The sequence below is a fragment of the Crocodylus siamensis genome, chromosome 1, assembly GCF_052110815.1.
Source record: "Crocodylus siamensis isolate JL-2025a chromosome 1, ASM5211081v1, whole genome shotgun sequence".
NCBI lineage: Eukaryota > Metazoa > Chordata > Crocodylia > Crocodylidae > Crocodylus > Crocodylus siamensis.
In genome coordinates this window covers 4,490,482-4,506,252 of record NC_143395.1, presented here as the reverse complement: position 1 = coordinate 4,506,252, position 15,771 = coordinate 4,490,482, and the positions used below count along the sequence as shown (strand labels likewise).

The 15,771-nt window shown below is 43.8% G+C and overlaps 1 protein-coding gene across 2 annotated transcripts in view; it reads left to right on the top strand.

The window, feature by feature from the left end:
- Nucleotides 1-14,318, top strand: part of LOC149872512 (interleukin-17A-like) — a 55,733-nt gene extending 41,415 nt beyond the window's left edge. The window contains exons 1-3 of one of the 2 annotated variants that reach the window (XM_090030569.1): nucleotides 9,796-9,999; nucleotides 12,512-12,759; nucleotides 13,403-14,318. In XM_090030569.1, the coding sequence (XP_089886695.1) occupies nucleotides 9,934-9,999; nucleotides 12,512-12,759; nucleotides 13,403-13,640 (552 nt within the window). In that variant the 5' untranslated portion in view covers nucleotides 9,796-9,933 and the 3' untranslated portion in view covers nucleotides 13,641-14,318. Of the gene's footprint in view, nucleotides 1-9,795; nucleotides 10,000-12,511; nucleotides 12,760-13,402 lie in introns of those variants that run through there. The other variant, XM_090030559.1, reaches the window with a different exon arrangement.
- The last annotated feature ends 1,453 nt before the right edge of the window (nucleotides 14,319-15,771 follow it).

The window sequence follows — 15,771 nt, the reverse complement described above, 5'->3', positions numbered from 1 at the left end:
CCACTTCTCTTCATTTGTAAAGTCTTCGATGGCCTGCTTCCATCCTACCACCTAACTCTCATTCTCTACCAAGGTGTCAGCTCCTCTTTCTGATCAGCCTCTGATGCCAGGGATTAGCTTCCATTGCCTACTAGCAAATATTCAGACAAGCTCTTTCATGCTTTCTTTTTGATGCCCTTCATTTCCCATTGCTGTACACAGTTGCCTGAGCATCCCCTTCAAAATTCACCCTAAAGAACTCACTGATCCTGTGATGCCAGCTAAACACGTGTGCCTGTGATCACCAATGTACTAGGGTCACTGCTTAACGTGCCAACTTTTGCTCCGGCATGCATAGGTCTGAAGCTCTCTGCTGCCTTTTAATAGTTCAATTGTTAGTTCGATTGTCAGCTCCTTTTTAGTTGGACTGTCAGCTCGTTGGGGGCTGTTTGTTCATTAACATGTACAGTGGGAAGCTGGTCCTCGTTGGCACGAGTGACAAGGGCAGCAGTGGTGGTGAAGAATCACAGGGCAGGTGAGATGAGCAACTTCCCTACTGCTCTTCCTCCTATGCAAGCACTTTGGAAATGGGTTAGCCTGGGATAAGTAGTGGGGAGAAGGGTATAGCTTACTTTCCCCCTCCCCTCAACACTCGCCCTGCAAGACGAAGAGAAAACCAGCCTTTCTGAATCACAATCCTTTTTTTGATCTGCTCCTAAATCAATGTACAATGTCCCCACTACTTGGGGGAGGTTGCAAGGCATTAAGAAAATAAATCAAGCCTTTGTCAATTAACATAAATCAGGCTAAAAAGAGACCTAAAACCAGCCTAAGCTGCTGGATGATCTCTAACACTTCCCCTACACTGTTTGACAGAGTCAGATAACAAAGTGGGCAGTCAGTTTACTATTAGGTATCAGTCATCCAGCAAATGTGTCAACCACCACGAGAAACCACAGGGGTGTGGTTACATATCAGTAAGCTTAGCTCAGCTTGAAAAATTCAGACATGCATTTGGAAACAAGAAAGAAGGGACACAGCAGGGGGATTTGTGTGAGGTGCATCACATCCTCAAACGTCACCCTGTCACAGAGGACCTTGGAAGGGAAGGAGCTTTATCTCCCTATGTGATTGAAGCAGTAGTTAGGCCACAAGCCTAATACTTGTAAGACTTGGGTTCAAGTTCTGATTCTACCACAGGACTTCCTTTGTGAACCTGGGTGAGTCACGTAGCACTCCAGTTCCCAACCTGTGAAACGGGGATATCAAAGTGTCTATTCCAGACAACAGCTTACGAGAACAAGCTCGTTAAAAGAAAGATAGCAGTTTTCTGAGATGCTGATGCAATGAAGGTTGCATGCCTATCTTCAGTAGAAAGAAGGGTAAATATGCACCTTTACAGACTAAATTAGGGGTGTGCGTGTGTGTCTGTGCATGTGTGTTCTATATGCACACCTTTCATAGACATCATAGACATCAGGGCTGGAAGGGACCTCGAGAGATCATCGAGTCCAGCCCCAACCTTATTTAGTCAGTCTATCAAGGTGCATATTTATCCTGCCCTCTACTGAATTATACCATATTTAATGAGAGAGAAAGAGAGAGAGAGGAGGTGCACACACCCACACGCACATGTGTGTACATACCCCCCCACACACGCGTGTGTGCACATACACATACAATTATGAGCACAATGTTGTAACACGTACACACAGATGTGTGATAGACATAGATATATCTATATACATAGACAAAGAGATTGTCATATATATATAGATATAGCCATTTATGTATAGATATATCTATATATATGACACTTGAACTAACAATTGAACTATTAAAAGGCAGGAGAGAGCTTCAGACCTATAGACCTCATCTATAGATATATCTATACCTATACATATGTCTATATCTACATATATATCTAACACTAACATATATACATATATATACATATATATGTATATATAAAAACACACACATACACACAAACATATGATATAATATATATTAAAGCATGTTTAATGAGTATGTGTATATGCATACACACATGCATTCATAATCATACACACAATATTAATATTTAATATATAAAATATATTTGAGTGTGTAATACATACACACATATTATATTAATATATATTAATAGACATTTTATTCTCTAAAGTATATATTTATAGATATAGATATATATTACACACAAACATTATAAGTGTGAGAGCACAGGCTTTTGTGAACCTCTCTCCATCTTCAGCAGAATCACAGAAAAGTTGGGTTGGAAAGGACTTGAGAATGTCATTTAGTCCAACTTCTTGTTCGAGGCAAGCAGATCCCCATCTAAACCACCCCATACCCATCCTGGTGTAACCTATTCCAAAAAAACCACAAACAACACTGTCACCCAACTACAAGGCACATAGCCCAAGGACGCCCTCACCTGCCTAGGTAAGGCAGGGGGATGAGGGCATTGCCAAGGTCTCGCCATTGTGAAGTTGTTAAATACACTCAAGATCCAAGGACATGGACCACAGCCCTGCACTACAGAGGAAGGCAAAAACTCTCCTGGTCCACATCAAACCTGACCACAAGGTAAGAACTCCTGCCCGACCTCAAATGTAGCAGAGCAGCAAGAGCCTCTAACCAGGAGTTGCTGGGTTTTCGTTCCAAAAGGAGTACTGGCACACCCAAGCCAAAATCCCCAGCCTTGGCTACAGCCAATATCTGACACCCAATGCTTCAGAGAAGACAACCCCCAACCCCCCTGACTCTTGTAGCATCTAGAGATGGAGGGATGAGAAATTCCTTCCCAGCCCCACGAAGCAACCAACAAAGCTCAGGAGCATGGGGCAAAAACCCAAACATCCCCCACTCTGGCCTGCAACGTGGGGACAACACCACCGATCCTACCCCACTTCTGTCCTCCATAAACTTATCCTAGGCCTTTGACTCTTGTTTTCTAACTAAGCAGTCTGTGGAGCTCTGCTTTGTTCTCCTGTCCAACATCTACTTGCTCTCAGGGCAGGGGTCCTCTCGGTCTCCCCATGACTCGTGAGTGGCGGCACTTCTGAGCTTCCAACTATTCCCCGTCATAACACACTCCAGGCATAGCTACTCCTAGCTCAGCTCTGGCTGATCCTTGTCCAACCTTTTTTTGAAGACTTCCAATGATGGAGACTCCACACCTTTCCTAGGCAGTCTATTCCACTGCCTTACTCTTAGGACAGTGAAGTTATTCTCGAGACCAAACTGAAACCAACTTTGCCACAATTTCAAGCCATTGCTATGCATGCTTCTTTCTTCGGGGATGGAGAAAAGGTGTTCTCCCTCTTTTTGATGGCAGCCCTTCAGATATTTGAAGGTTGCTATGATGTCCCTTCTCAAACACCCAGTTCTGCAATCTTTCCTCATATGCTTTGCCTTCCAAGCCCTTTATTAAGAGCCTTCTTGAACGTGCTCCTGTCCTCCAGTGTGTTCATGGTCATTCCCAGTTTTGTATCATCTTCAAATTTGCTCAAAAACATTCTAGTCCAGCATCCAAATCATTAACAAACATTGAACAGCATCGGGCCCAGGACCAATGCTTGCGGGACTCCTTTGAAACCTCCTGCCATTCCAATATGGATCCATTTATAAATTAACCTCTGCTTGCAACTATTGAGGTAGTTTTCTCTCCACCTTATAGCAGCTTTGCCTAGCTCATCTATCTCCAAGTTGTTTGTGAGAAGGTCATAGGGGACTTTGTCAAAAGCCTTACTGAAATCCAGAGATGGCATCTTTACTGCAGTGTTTTCCAACCTTTTTAGACTCCAAGCACCACTCAGAAAATGCCAGCTAGTTTTCACTCATTTTTTCACCATGGAAAAATACAACAATTTCTTCTATTGCAAAGAACTCAGAAAGACCACACCAGTTCAGAGTTTTTTTAATGCTATGGTTTCATCTTGTGAAATATGCTTGCACACCTAACAGTGCTAATACTGCATGGCATTGTGGCACCTCAGAAAGGATCTCAAGGCACCCGAGGATGCCACAGCATCCTGCTTGAGAATCACTGATCTACCGCATCCCCTCCATCCACCCAGCTACTTACTTTCCTGAAGAAGGTCAAAATGATTTGGTCCAATTTGTTCTTGCCAAATCCATGCTGGCTGCTCGAGAACAGCTTTTCTTCCTCCAGATGCTTACAAGCAGCTTCCCTATGATATATGCTCCAGTAACTTCCCAGTGCTGAGGTCTGGCTAAATGGTCTATAATTCCCTAGGTCCTCCTTTTTGATTTTTTGAAGAGGGGCACTATGCTGGCCCTTTTCCAGTCCTCTGGTACTTGTCCATCTCCCATGACTTGATAAATATTACTCCCAAGGACTCAAATTCCCTTTTCCCGTTCCTCCAGTACCCTGGGATGAGGGCCATCAAGCCCTGCTAACCTGAAGTCATTCAAGCAGATCAAGAACAAATTCTCTCTTTCATTGGTCTCAACCTTCAGCTTGTCCCCTTCCCTATAAAAGTAATCCTCATTGCCATCTGGTTGCAGCTTGGGGGCTTTTTTGCACAGATGGCTGGACTGGTTTGGCCGGGAACAGAAGTCCAAGTCAAAGTTGGAGAAATGAATGTGGCAGTCACTAATTTTCAGAGGAAACTGCAGGTATTGGAACTTGGTCCTTGTTAGGGTTAGCAAGCCGGCCGATTGACCAATCAAATATTGCCAATTGACTGCATATTTTTGACTACTCAAAAGTTATAGAAATTTTACCAAGAAACCAATTTTTTTGTAGTTTTCTTGACAGAAAGGCAATTTTTGTGCTTTTCTTTAAACACCTTTCTTAGTGGAAAAGTTGTGTTTTTTCTGTGCATTATTTGGGCCTATTGGCAATTTTTTTTTACAACTTTTGACCAATATTTGACTGGTCAATTGGCTAAACTTTATTTGACTGGTCAAATACCCCAACCCTAGCCCTTGAAGCTGCTGACAGCTGGTGACAGAAGAGTTATACTCCTGGATATACAGTGCAAGTGCATGTGCATGTGCATGTGTATGCATGTGTGTACTACAATTTAATTGTTTTCATGTCAAATCTGACCATAGAAAGGTTTTTTTCTCCTTTTCTTTCTTTTTTTTTAAAGTTTGAAGCTATGTCAGTGTTATCTAGTCACGTGTCAAAAGCAGTGGTGACCCAGACCACTGATAGACCCATCATCCTCCGTTAGGGTCTAGACCCATCATCCTCCTTTAGAGTAAGGTTTCGTCACTGTAACCTTAAACTACCTTTCTGGTTTCAGAAATGGAAAGTTCGCTGACCCACTTTGAATGGATATTTCAGTAAGTGGCTAAAGAGAAAATCCCTCTCTAAGGGAAACTGAATTACACATGTAATATTTCAGATTTCAGCATATTCTTCAGGGAGCTTATGTAGGTCACACTTATCTCAGGAACAACAGAGTAAAGCCTACCTGCATTTGCACCCTAATGACATAACAGAGAGCAGGATTTGGAGTCATGGGCAGGCATAGAGTGAATAGGACATGCTTCAGGTTATTTGCAAAACCCTGATTCAAAAGTCATCAACTCAGGAGTCCAGAAAGAAAATGCATCAGAAATGAGCCCATAAAAGAACTGAAGTGTCGTGCCATTCATTACTGTGGTGTCTAATCATAGAAAATGAGGGTTGGACAGGACCTCAGGAGACCATCTAGTCCAACCCCTGTTCAAAGCAGGGCCATCCCCATCTAGATCATCCCAGCAAGGCTTTGTCTAGCCAGGTCTTCAAAACCTCCAGGTATGGAGAGTCCACCACTTCCCTGGGTAACCTGTTGCAATGCTTTACTACCCTCCTTGTGAACAAGTTCTCCCTTATATTCAACCTAAGCTTTCCTCACTGCAACTTGAGACCGTTGCTCCTTGCTGCAACTTGAGACCATTGCTTCTTGGGCTGCCATCTGCCACCACTGAGAGCAGATGTTTAGGTGCCTGCCTCAGCTGGCCAGAAGGAAATGCTGATGACATCAGTACATCTTAAGCCTGGTCTCTCTCCAGAACTGAGGCATCCCACTCAGGTCCTTCCCCGCTACCCAATCTGAATTCACAACCCTTAGCCTCTTGCAATTAGGTGCCAACCCCATAAAAATGCATCCAGATGAAGTGGGGAGGTCTCCCCGTTCCTCCAGTAGCTCAGTGGTCAAAGCACTCCCCAAGAATGTAGGAGACCTAGACTTAATTTGAGGGGAATTAAACCTGCATGTCCCTTGCATGGGACTACATAAAAGTGGGAACTTCCCATGCCGGCTCCCTGTGTCAGTTCCTCGGGGTTGCGAGGTTTGGTATAGCTGGTGGTAGAGGTGGGATAAGTGGTCACAGGCCATGAAGCATGGGGACAACTACTGAAGAAGTGTATTCATTCTGTTGCTCTGTGGGTATTTGATCTGGGAGGACGAGTGCCTCCAGGGAGGGAACCCCATCCACCCCGCCTAGCACCCCGAAGTAATCTTCAATCCAGCACCCTTTAGCAGGGAACAGCAGGAATGGGACGACTAGAGTAAACATTTGGAAATGGCGACACTGTGGCTGCATGACAGTGAGCCGTCCTACTACAGCAAATGCTTTGCTGCACAGTTACTAACAAGTACTTACCTTTTCGCCACGACCCCAAGCACCTAGCTAGTAAAATACAGTACTCCTCCTTCTGGGAGGGTTTTCTGGGAAGATGGTATAGGGCTAAAATGTGAGTCCATGAGAGAAGGTGGAAGGCTCAGGTTAGGAGGCTTCATTACACAGATGTCTTTGCATCCTCATGCTCTGGATCCAGCAAGACTTGCAGCGATCCTACCTCTGCACCACCTTATCTTCCTGATTTTCAGTCTGCAAGAGTGAAGCCCGCCCGCCCCCCCCTTGCATCTGCAAGCTTTGACAGAAATGGCATCTTGCTTCAATCTCAGTGCAACAGATCTACCTCTCCAGAGGTCTCCTGGCTCCAGCAGGCTGCACGGCGCCTCGAAACTGGAGTCTGAGGGAGCAGGTTTGGTCTGTCCCCAAAAGAAAAAAAACACACAATTGCCGCACCCTCTTCCTGTTCTCATTCCCTCCTTCCCCACCCTGATTCAAAGGAAGACTAGGTCTGAAGCAAGATCTTATGCCCCAAGATATGCAAATGAAGGCAGAGACCCCAAGGTAGACATTTCTTTAATGGATCAAAATCATGGCTGGCATGGTACTTCCATTCCTGTCCACCAGGTTTTGCCTCTATAGCAGACACGAGTACAGGTGCAGTTTCCATAGGCAGGTCATCCAGAGAGGATAATCTAACCCGATCGTGTTGCTCCTGGATTTCCCAAGGAGTTTAAGGATTTTGGCATGCCCCAGAGAATGGATGGAGAGGCTGCCTCCAAGCATGGCATGCAAAAGCATGGGGGAAAAGGGATCTACCATGACTTTCACTGGTGGATGCATCTCTATTGATCTGGCTGCAGGTCAAACAGTGGAGAGACTCCCAAAGGAGACAACTTGATACAGGATCAGGCTCCAACTTGTCAAGTCAGGGCCTGATGTTTTGGGGCAAGGCTTCACAATGGATCAATACCGAGCACTGGCTATAATCAGATTAGCTTGGAAACCCAGGTGCCACCATTAAGTGTTCTCCAGCAGAGCTCCCTGCTATAAAAATCCTTCCTTCCAGAAGCCAAAAGAAAATTCAGCCTTGCACCAGGACAGTTCGACCTCAGACAGCACTGACCTCCAAATGATGAAAGTCAGGGACAAACTACTAGGAAGATGAAGCAGACTCACCTGAAAGCAGGTTTGCATTAAATGGGGTACGTGTCATGCGCCCACTACAGTGACAAGGTACATTACAAGTGGGTAGAGGGACGCTGGAGGGAGACGGGCTGCAAAGCAAGAAAACTGACTTACTGGCTTTGTAGTCAGACAATCTTATCTGTCCAGGCAGCCACTATATTTTCATTTGTGTGTAGAGATACGATCCTCGGGGCTGTGATGGGCACTTTCAACTCCTTACACCTTCAGCGTGCGGGGAAGATGCTCAGTGCCCCACCCGGCCTGATACCCTGGCAGCTTCAAGCCCTACCAGGATGGTCAGCACGTCCTGTTCTGGCTGGATAGGGCCCTTCAAGCTTTCCCCTTCTTCCCGTGCTAACAGGCTTAGTAGATCTGCAGTGGCCTATTTCTTACCTGATTTGCCCCTCCAGCCCCATTACCTACCCTGGAAGGGGTAAGACCAGTGGCCTGCTTAATGATTGCATTGGCCGTTAGCACCATTTTGCAAGGACTCTTCTCTCACATGTGAATAGGCAGCCTTTTTTGGAAAATGTCTGGGTTGAGGTGCTGTGGAAAAAGGACTGTTTGCTGGAGAAAGCAGAAGGGACGTTCTCAGTCCAAGGGACCCAGCCATGCAATCTGTCTCCAGAAACGTCTTTCGCCTGGGTACTTTGAGGAAACACTACAAAAATTTCCTGTTTGGAAAAAATGAGCTTGAAAGATGGGACTAGCCCTTTGGTCCCATGCCTATATAATGCACTAAGGTCCTGTTCCATAACTGGGTCACCTGACAGAGAGAGCCACCCCTCTTCGCTAAAGCTCTGCCAAAGGGACTTCACTATTTCTATTGATTTCACACCAAAAGCAGACACCACAGTGAAAGGTAACAGCATAACATAGGGAGATTATTCCAAATAAATGCAACGGCAAAAGCATGCTGTGAATGTCTGTCGTCCCCGTCACACCGTACAAGGACTAGTGGTCATCAGTGAACAGAAGGGTGGCAGAAGCAGACTGGGAGAGGGAAGTGCTTTTCCATGCTGTGGCTTGTTAACCCGTGGAACTCATTGCCTCAAGATACCAAGACAATGCATTCAGCAGGGCTGAGAGAGAGTGGATATTTCTACGGGGGAAAAGACTGACAAAAGAAATCAAGAGGGGTGGGAGGAATCAAAACACACCTATGTCAGAGAGAGTAACAAAAGCTGATGCCTGGGGACTTAGACAAAAACACTTGCAGTAAGGAAGATTTAAGTTAGATCTCAGGAAAATCTTCGCCGTTAGAAAAGTGAGGCAGTAGAAGGGGCTGCAAGAGGGAAATTGCAGAATCTTCTTTACTGAAGGTTTTTAGGAGATGGGATGAGCCTTGGAGAGGTATGATTAGGGATAGCATCTCTGCATTTGTGCAGGGGGTTGGACCCAATGATCCTTGAGGTCCCTTCCAACCCTAGATTTCTGTTTCCTTAAAGGAAAGTTGTATCAGAACTTCTTCAGAGGCATGTGCTGCTGGCTGTTGCGGCAGACAAGGTGTTGGCTGCATCAGCGGTTCCCAATCTCTGGTACCAGTGGTGCACAGACAACCTGTCGGTGGTACGCATTCACAGATGCATTATAATTACTTTATATGACAAAAGTTGGCTGGTGGCACTTAAGGTTGAACTGAAGAAAAAAGGCTGGTGGTACTTAAGGTTGTATCATTTTAAACTGGCGGTGGGCAATCTGTCAGAGTTTGGGAACCGCTGGACTACTTGATTATCCTATTGTAACATAGTCGTTCCTAGGACCCTATAGCTTCTATAATGCAAGAAGCATCTCAGGGACGTGCCTCAGTTTAGATCTCAGGGACACGCCTCAGTTTTATAATCATCATTGAGTGAATTCATTTGGCTCCTAATCTTATTTCAGATCAGCACAGCAGAGCACATTTGATTTTGAGAACACTCATTTATTCCTTTGTCATTTATATTCGCCTTCTTGAAGTCAAGGATTATGATACAAGCAGTTAACAAGGTTTGATAATGACCCCAATAATTTTGCTTCCTGTCTCTCTCTCATGTGACCTCTCTTGCGGGGAATTTTTCTTAAAATTAAACCTAGAAGTTAAATCGCAGATAAGGTTGGAAAGGACCACCTCCTCCAATGGAAACTATGACAATAGCACAGTCTTTATAAAAAGCCCTGATGTGAATGAACAGAGACAGGCAAAACACAAGAGCTTGCAATATGAAGGCATTCATAAGGAGCCCTGCACTGGTGAGTACTGGGTTTGCTTGTTAAATCTGACTGCAAAACCTTTACTTTGTGGTTGTTATTTCAGATCACCTGACCTTAAGCCTGGCTGTAAAAATCAGTGTAATCTGATTTGGGGCCAGCAATACTAAAAACATATGCCTATGACACTGGGAAGAGTCATGCTTATTCTGGTGACCTACACTGTCCATTTTTTTGTACAGTAATGCTAAATTTACTAAGAATTTAATTGTTTTAAGATGATTACAATGCTCTAGGGTTATATTTTAGTTGCTGATATGCATTTTCAGTAATAACAAAGTTTTTGGTTTGGGTATTTCCTTTGACTTAACTGTTAAAAAAATCACACCTTGATATTAAACAAGGAAGCCAGAGAGGGAGAGCACACAGATACGTGATCTCACTAATTAGTTACTGATATAAAATATTAACTTCTGTTTTCATTCTAAGGTTCATAAGCAGATTCAATAACGTGCTATGAGTGGCCTGGATCATTTGTCTATATTATTCTGTTCTATGTATCCTAAAGTAGGAAAGGCAGGAAGTGTGCTTCTACTGAAATTAGATTTATTTTATGTTAAATTGTTTGCTAAATGCAATGCAATGCAATGCAATGCAATGCAACATGATATGATATGATATGATATGACCTGGAATTTCTTTATACTACCAAATTATACTCTAATAACATAGACTTTTGACTCTGCTTGGTTTAAGTCTTAGGGGAAATGATGTTTGATGTTTCTCCCATCGGCCTTTGACAAGCTGGCCACACACAAAAATCAGAGATAGCATGCTGACACAAGTCACATTTATTCTAGGGCATGGGTATCCAGCTCAGATATAATTATCAGGCCCGATCCAAACGATGGGGCTTCTTGTTTGCTGGATGACTTGTCTCCAGATCCAGCCAAAGCCACTGTGTCAGCACAGCCAGCATGCAGGAATGAAGTCCCCTGCCATTTGCTGGCCCACTGTCACCACGGGAAATTCAGAGGCAGGTGTGGGCCACTTCTATAGGTCAGACCCAGTCTGCCAGCTGTACCTCTGACACCCCTGCTCCAGAGGATTCTCAATTTACTCCAAAGAAAAAGTAGGCAGAGATGCAACATAGCATTTATGCCATCAGAAACACTGTTTCTAAGAAAACCAAAAGTAAATTTACATTGAAGAAAGTTGCACCAGTGAGTGTGTTGTGTGCCCACTACTATCATAAGTTTCATTCTAGAACAGTGATTTGCCCGAGGCAAACCAGCTCCCCTAGTACCTCTTGACCAGGCGGTGTAATAGCGCCTACTTCAGCTGCCACCTTGTGAGAGCTGGTCCTGTGTCTGCCCCTTATGATTGAGTAAAATGTGGATAAATCACTGTGTAGCAATCATGCTGCATGTCTGCAGTCTTAGGAGAGACATCCTCTGTGTGGGTATATGGGCAAAAATCCAGTGAACTGAACAAAACTGTACTCATTTATACCAGCACAGGTTTGGCCTGCAAAAAGAACCCAGAATACCTCATTCCCAGCCCTTAACACTTGGCAAAGGCATGTATCTTCCTATGGATTTACCTTTACATTTCCATAGAGGCTAGAGAAGTGGGGCTGGAAGGGACCTCCAGAGGTCATATCTAGTCCAACTCCCTGCCTGAGGCAGGATCAGCCCTATCCAAACCATCCTATACAACCATGATCAAAACTCTACATAAGACTGCCCTCTGGGGAGGCTTAAAAACACCCTGACACATATAGCAGAATAAAGGAGGTAGGGAGTGAGCAACCAGCAAAGCCCTGAAGTATGGAAAATACCCATGGTAGAACATAGGTATCGCTATGCCTAGATCATCCCCAACCAGTGGCTGTCCAACCTCTTCTTGAACACCTCCAGTGATGGAGATCCCACCACCTCCCTAGGCATCTAGTCCACTGACTCACTGTTCTCACAGTGAAGAAGTTTATTTTTTCCATGGATCCAATCTAAACTTACTTTGCTGCAACTTCAAGTCATTGGTCCTCATCTTCCTCTCTGCAGCAAGAGAGAAAAGGTATGTTCCCTCTTCTTTATGGCAGCCCTTCCAGTATTTGAAGACTGCTATCATGTCCCCTCCTTCCAAGCCCTTGACCATCTTTGGTGCTGCCTCTGGACCCCGTTCAATGTGTATAAACATACCCATGCAAGCATATGAGCAATACCATGGTTTCTGTTCAGCCACAGGAGGTTACTCTTCAGTCTTCAGCCTAGCCAAGAGGAACCACTGAGGCGGTCCCAGCGTAGATCCACTAGATCATTTCCAGGTTCCAAGCATGGGTAGGCAGGACTTGTTTAGAAGAGGCCCAGCCAAGACCTGTTGAAGCAATGGTATAGACATACCTTCAGTTTTCTCTCTTTATTTTTTTGTATTAGTCTCTGAACCTAAAAACTACTGATATAGTTGAGTGTGGATGAATGGGATTGTGCAACTTGCTGCTGGATGTACATAGTCTGGTTCTGAACTAACCAATAGTGTTGTTTCTCTTATTCAGTTCAGTTCATTACTCCTAGTGTTAATCCTGATGCTCTCAATCAAGAATTCAGCCCATGGCAGGGCAGTAGGGCCTCAACTCAACAAAGGGAGAGGCTCAGAGCAGAAAACGAGGAATGACTGCCCAACCGAAATGGACTCCCTGTTCCCTACAAGTGTGGAAGTCAGCATCAACATCAGTAACATGAACGATACTACTAAAATGGCTGAGGATGTCAATCTCCGGTCTTTGTCTCCATGGAATTACAGGTACAATCTATGTCCTTTTCATTTGGAAATGCACTGTCTTCTCCAAAGATTTGGCTAGGAATCTGCAGATGTACCCATTGTCCAACATTTCTCATTAAAGCCCATGTAAGGATGTTCCACTACAGACAATAATTACTAGCCACTTATTAATTATTATCATTAATTAGTAGTGTGGGCACACCTAGGAACCTTATGAACCACAAACCATGCCTCCCAAGGAGTCTAGTAGTATGTCTTAAGATCACAGTCCAATATCATTTAAGTCACTGGGAGTTTAATGGAGTTAGGATCTGACCCTAAGAGTAGTTCATGTTGTGGGAACGTGGGGATGTTTGGCCAAATGGCTTTGCTTTGATTCAGGCAACCCCTGATCAAGCCAAACTTCCACTGAAACTAGCCTCATGAAGCCCACATTACAGGAGCTCAGAAGCTGAGCCAATACCAAGCTGAATCCACGAACCTTGGCAAGAAGTGCATTTCAGGGAGGGAATTGCAAATCATGTCTGAGTTACAGACAGAGCAAGAACTGGCTGAGTTTCAGGCTCCTTGGGTGCAAGGTCTTGGTGATTCAGGACATCATCCTTTGAACGGTGCCGGGGGCTGTACTTCAAACACCTTGTCATCCCTCTCCTTTGATTCACAGCATCACCAAGGATCCCAACAGGTTCCCCCAGGTGATCATCGAGGCCAAATGCCACCACTACAGCTGTGTGGACTCCACGGGCCGGGAGGACCACAGCGTGAACTCTGTCCCCATTCAGCAGGAGATCCTGGTCCTCCGACGGAAGCTGAGGGACTGTCAGCACGTCTACCGCCTGGAGAAACAGCTCATCACTGTGGGCTGCACCTGTGTGACGCCCCTCATCCAACACCAATCCTGAGAGAAACCAGTAGGGCAGGAAGGATTTGTCATCCGAGCGGTCACCGTGGGTTCATAAAGCCTAGTCAAACTCCCTTTGGAAAGAGTTGGATGCTTCCCCTTGACTTTAATAGGAGTTCAGCCAGGCCTTTATGATTAGCCAGAGTCAAACAGAGCAAGTCTAAAGAAAGGGCATTAGCATCACTTAAATCCCCACCGCGATATTGAAATTCTGACTTGCGAAATTCCTGTAGCCTCAAGTCCATTGAAAAAGAAGGGAATGTATCCACATTTTTTTCCCAGCGTCTTTTCCTACATGTTTGTTAATTGTGAAATATTTCCCTAGCTCTTGCCTTAGGAAGAACCTTACAAAAATCAGCCCGCATCTACAGCTAAGACCCAGAAATTTTTAGGTGCTTAAAAAACAAACAAAGGAAATGTTCCTATCTGTAATAGGATGAGACTAAATAGGTGCATTTCTTTCTTATGCTGCAAACAGAGACACAACGTGTAAGAAACCACTGGGCACGGATGTAACTACCTGTATAAAACCCCACGAAAATAGAGGGAAACATGTTACATTTTTATATCTCTGCTTACATCATCTAATTTATGTCATTCTATTTATGTCACAGTAATTGCTGGGAGGCAGAATAGTGTATCTGGGTTGTTGGGGTTTTTTTTAATTTATGCATGTGAAATAAAGATCTGGTGAATAAAGTCAGCTGTGTTGGGTTTTTTTAAGTTTTTCTCCTAATCTTAGGAAAAAATCAGACAGGTTAAATATCACACCAATTAAATAGTATGGATGATGTAGGCTACCTACTCAAGTAGCCTAATAAATGAATACTGCTTGAAATACGGTTTCAAGGGCAGGGGAAATGCTCCATTTTTTAGACTATACATATTAAAGGCACGTATTGAAGATCTCTATCCCCACGGGTGGAGCCAAGGGGCAGGGCGGTTGCAGCCCCAGTTTGACTCCTGCTCCACCCAAATTTTAAAATGAACTGTATGGGAGTCGCAGTGCCACTGGCATATGGGCAGTGCTGAGGGAGTCCATTGATTTCATTATAATCTACCAGATTTCTGGCAATTTTTCTTCCCTCTCTCTTTTTGAATGGTTTTGATGTTCCATTAATAAAGTTATCCTTTCTTCTGCAGTTCTGCTGTGCATTAGCCATGCCTGGTAATAGCATTCGTCCCAGTCCTGCAGACAATTGTAGTTCTAGTTAAAAACTTTAACTCAGGTGTGGTAATATTAACTCAGGTGAACATTCGCTCATATTGGAAATGACTAACTGTGAAGTGTCAGGTGCACAGTCAACATGCTCAAGAAAGCCAGACTGTGTTTTAGGAATCTGAAAAAGATATATATATATATATATGATGACTACAGGACTAATAAAACAATATTAGTCCAAGTAGCTGTGTTTTTTAAACTCAATATAGACTCTAGTAAATTAGTGCACAATCAAGTCAATTTGTATTTGTTTTTCCTTTGATCTCAAACTGGATAATATAGTGCTGGTCCCCTAGCATATCACCAATTATTCCAGTTTTTCTTTTACTGGAGAAAAATGCATGTTGTGTTATGTAACGATGCACCACACCACCCGTCCCCGCCTTTTCAAAATCCTAGCTGCACCCATGTCTCTCCCTGAGAACTTAAAAACACCTATATTGTGCAATTTGACTACCTCTTGCAATGAATTAACTCCTTTTTCATTGAAAGTGACTCCAAAATTGGGCGCTTTCATGAAAATAAAATCTGCTTCCATACTTGAATAATATTTTTTAATGCAAATGAACTGCATACATGTGGCTGTTTGGCTTTTCCCAACAACTTTCTTTGTTTCCTGTTTTTTCCTTCCTTTTTTGCCAAATTGCTTCAGAAAATTGGCTCCTTTCATTTTTTTAAAGCAATATTTTTTGCAAGTATATATTATTAAAACATTTCTTTTTTTTTTTACTAAAAATAAAAAGGCCTACTTAGAACCCTGCTGAGGGGGAAATGACTTCAAAATGTCAAACTTGTTCAGAGAGCTCCTTTTTTTTTTTTTTTTTTTTTGATTCCCTCCGGTTGTCAGAGGCCTCTAGCTGAAAACTGCAACACGTGAACAGGCAGATTTTCGGCCCTGCATAAGAACAAA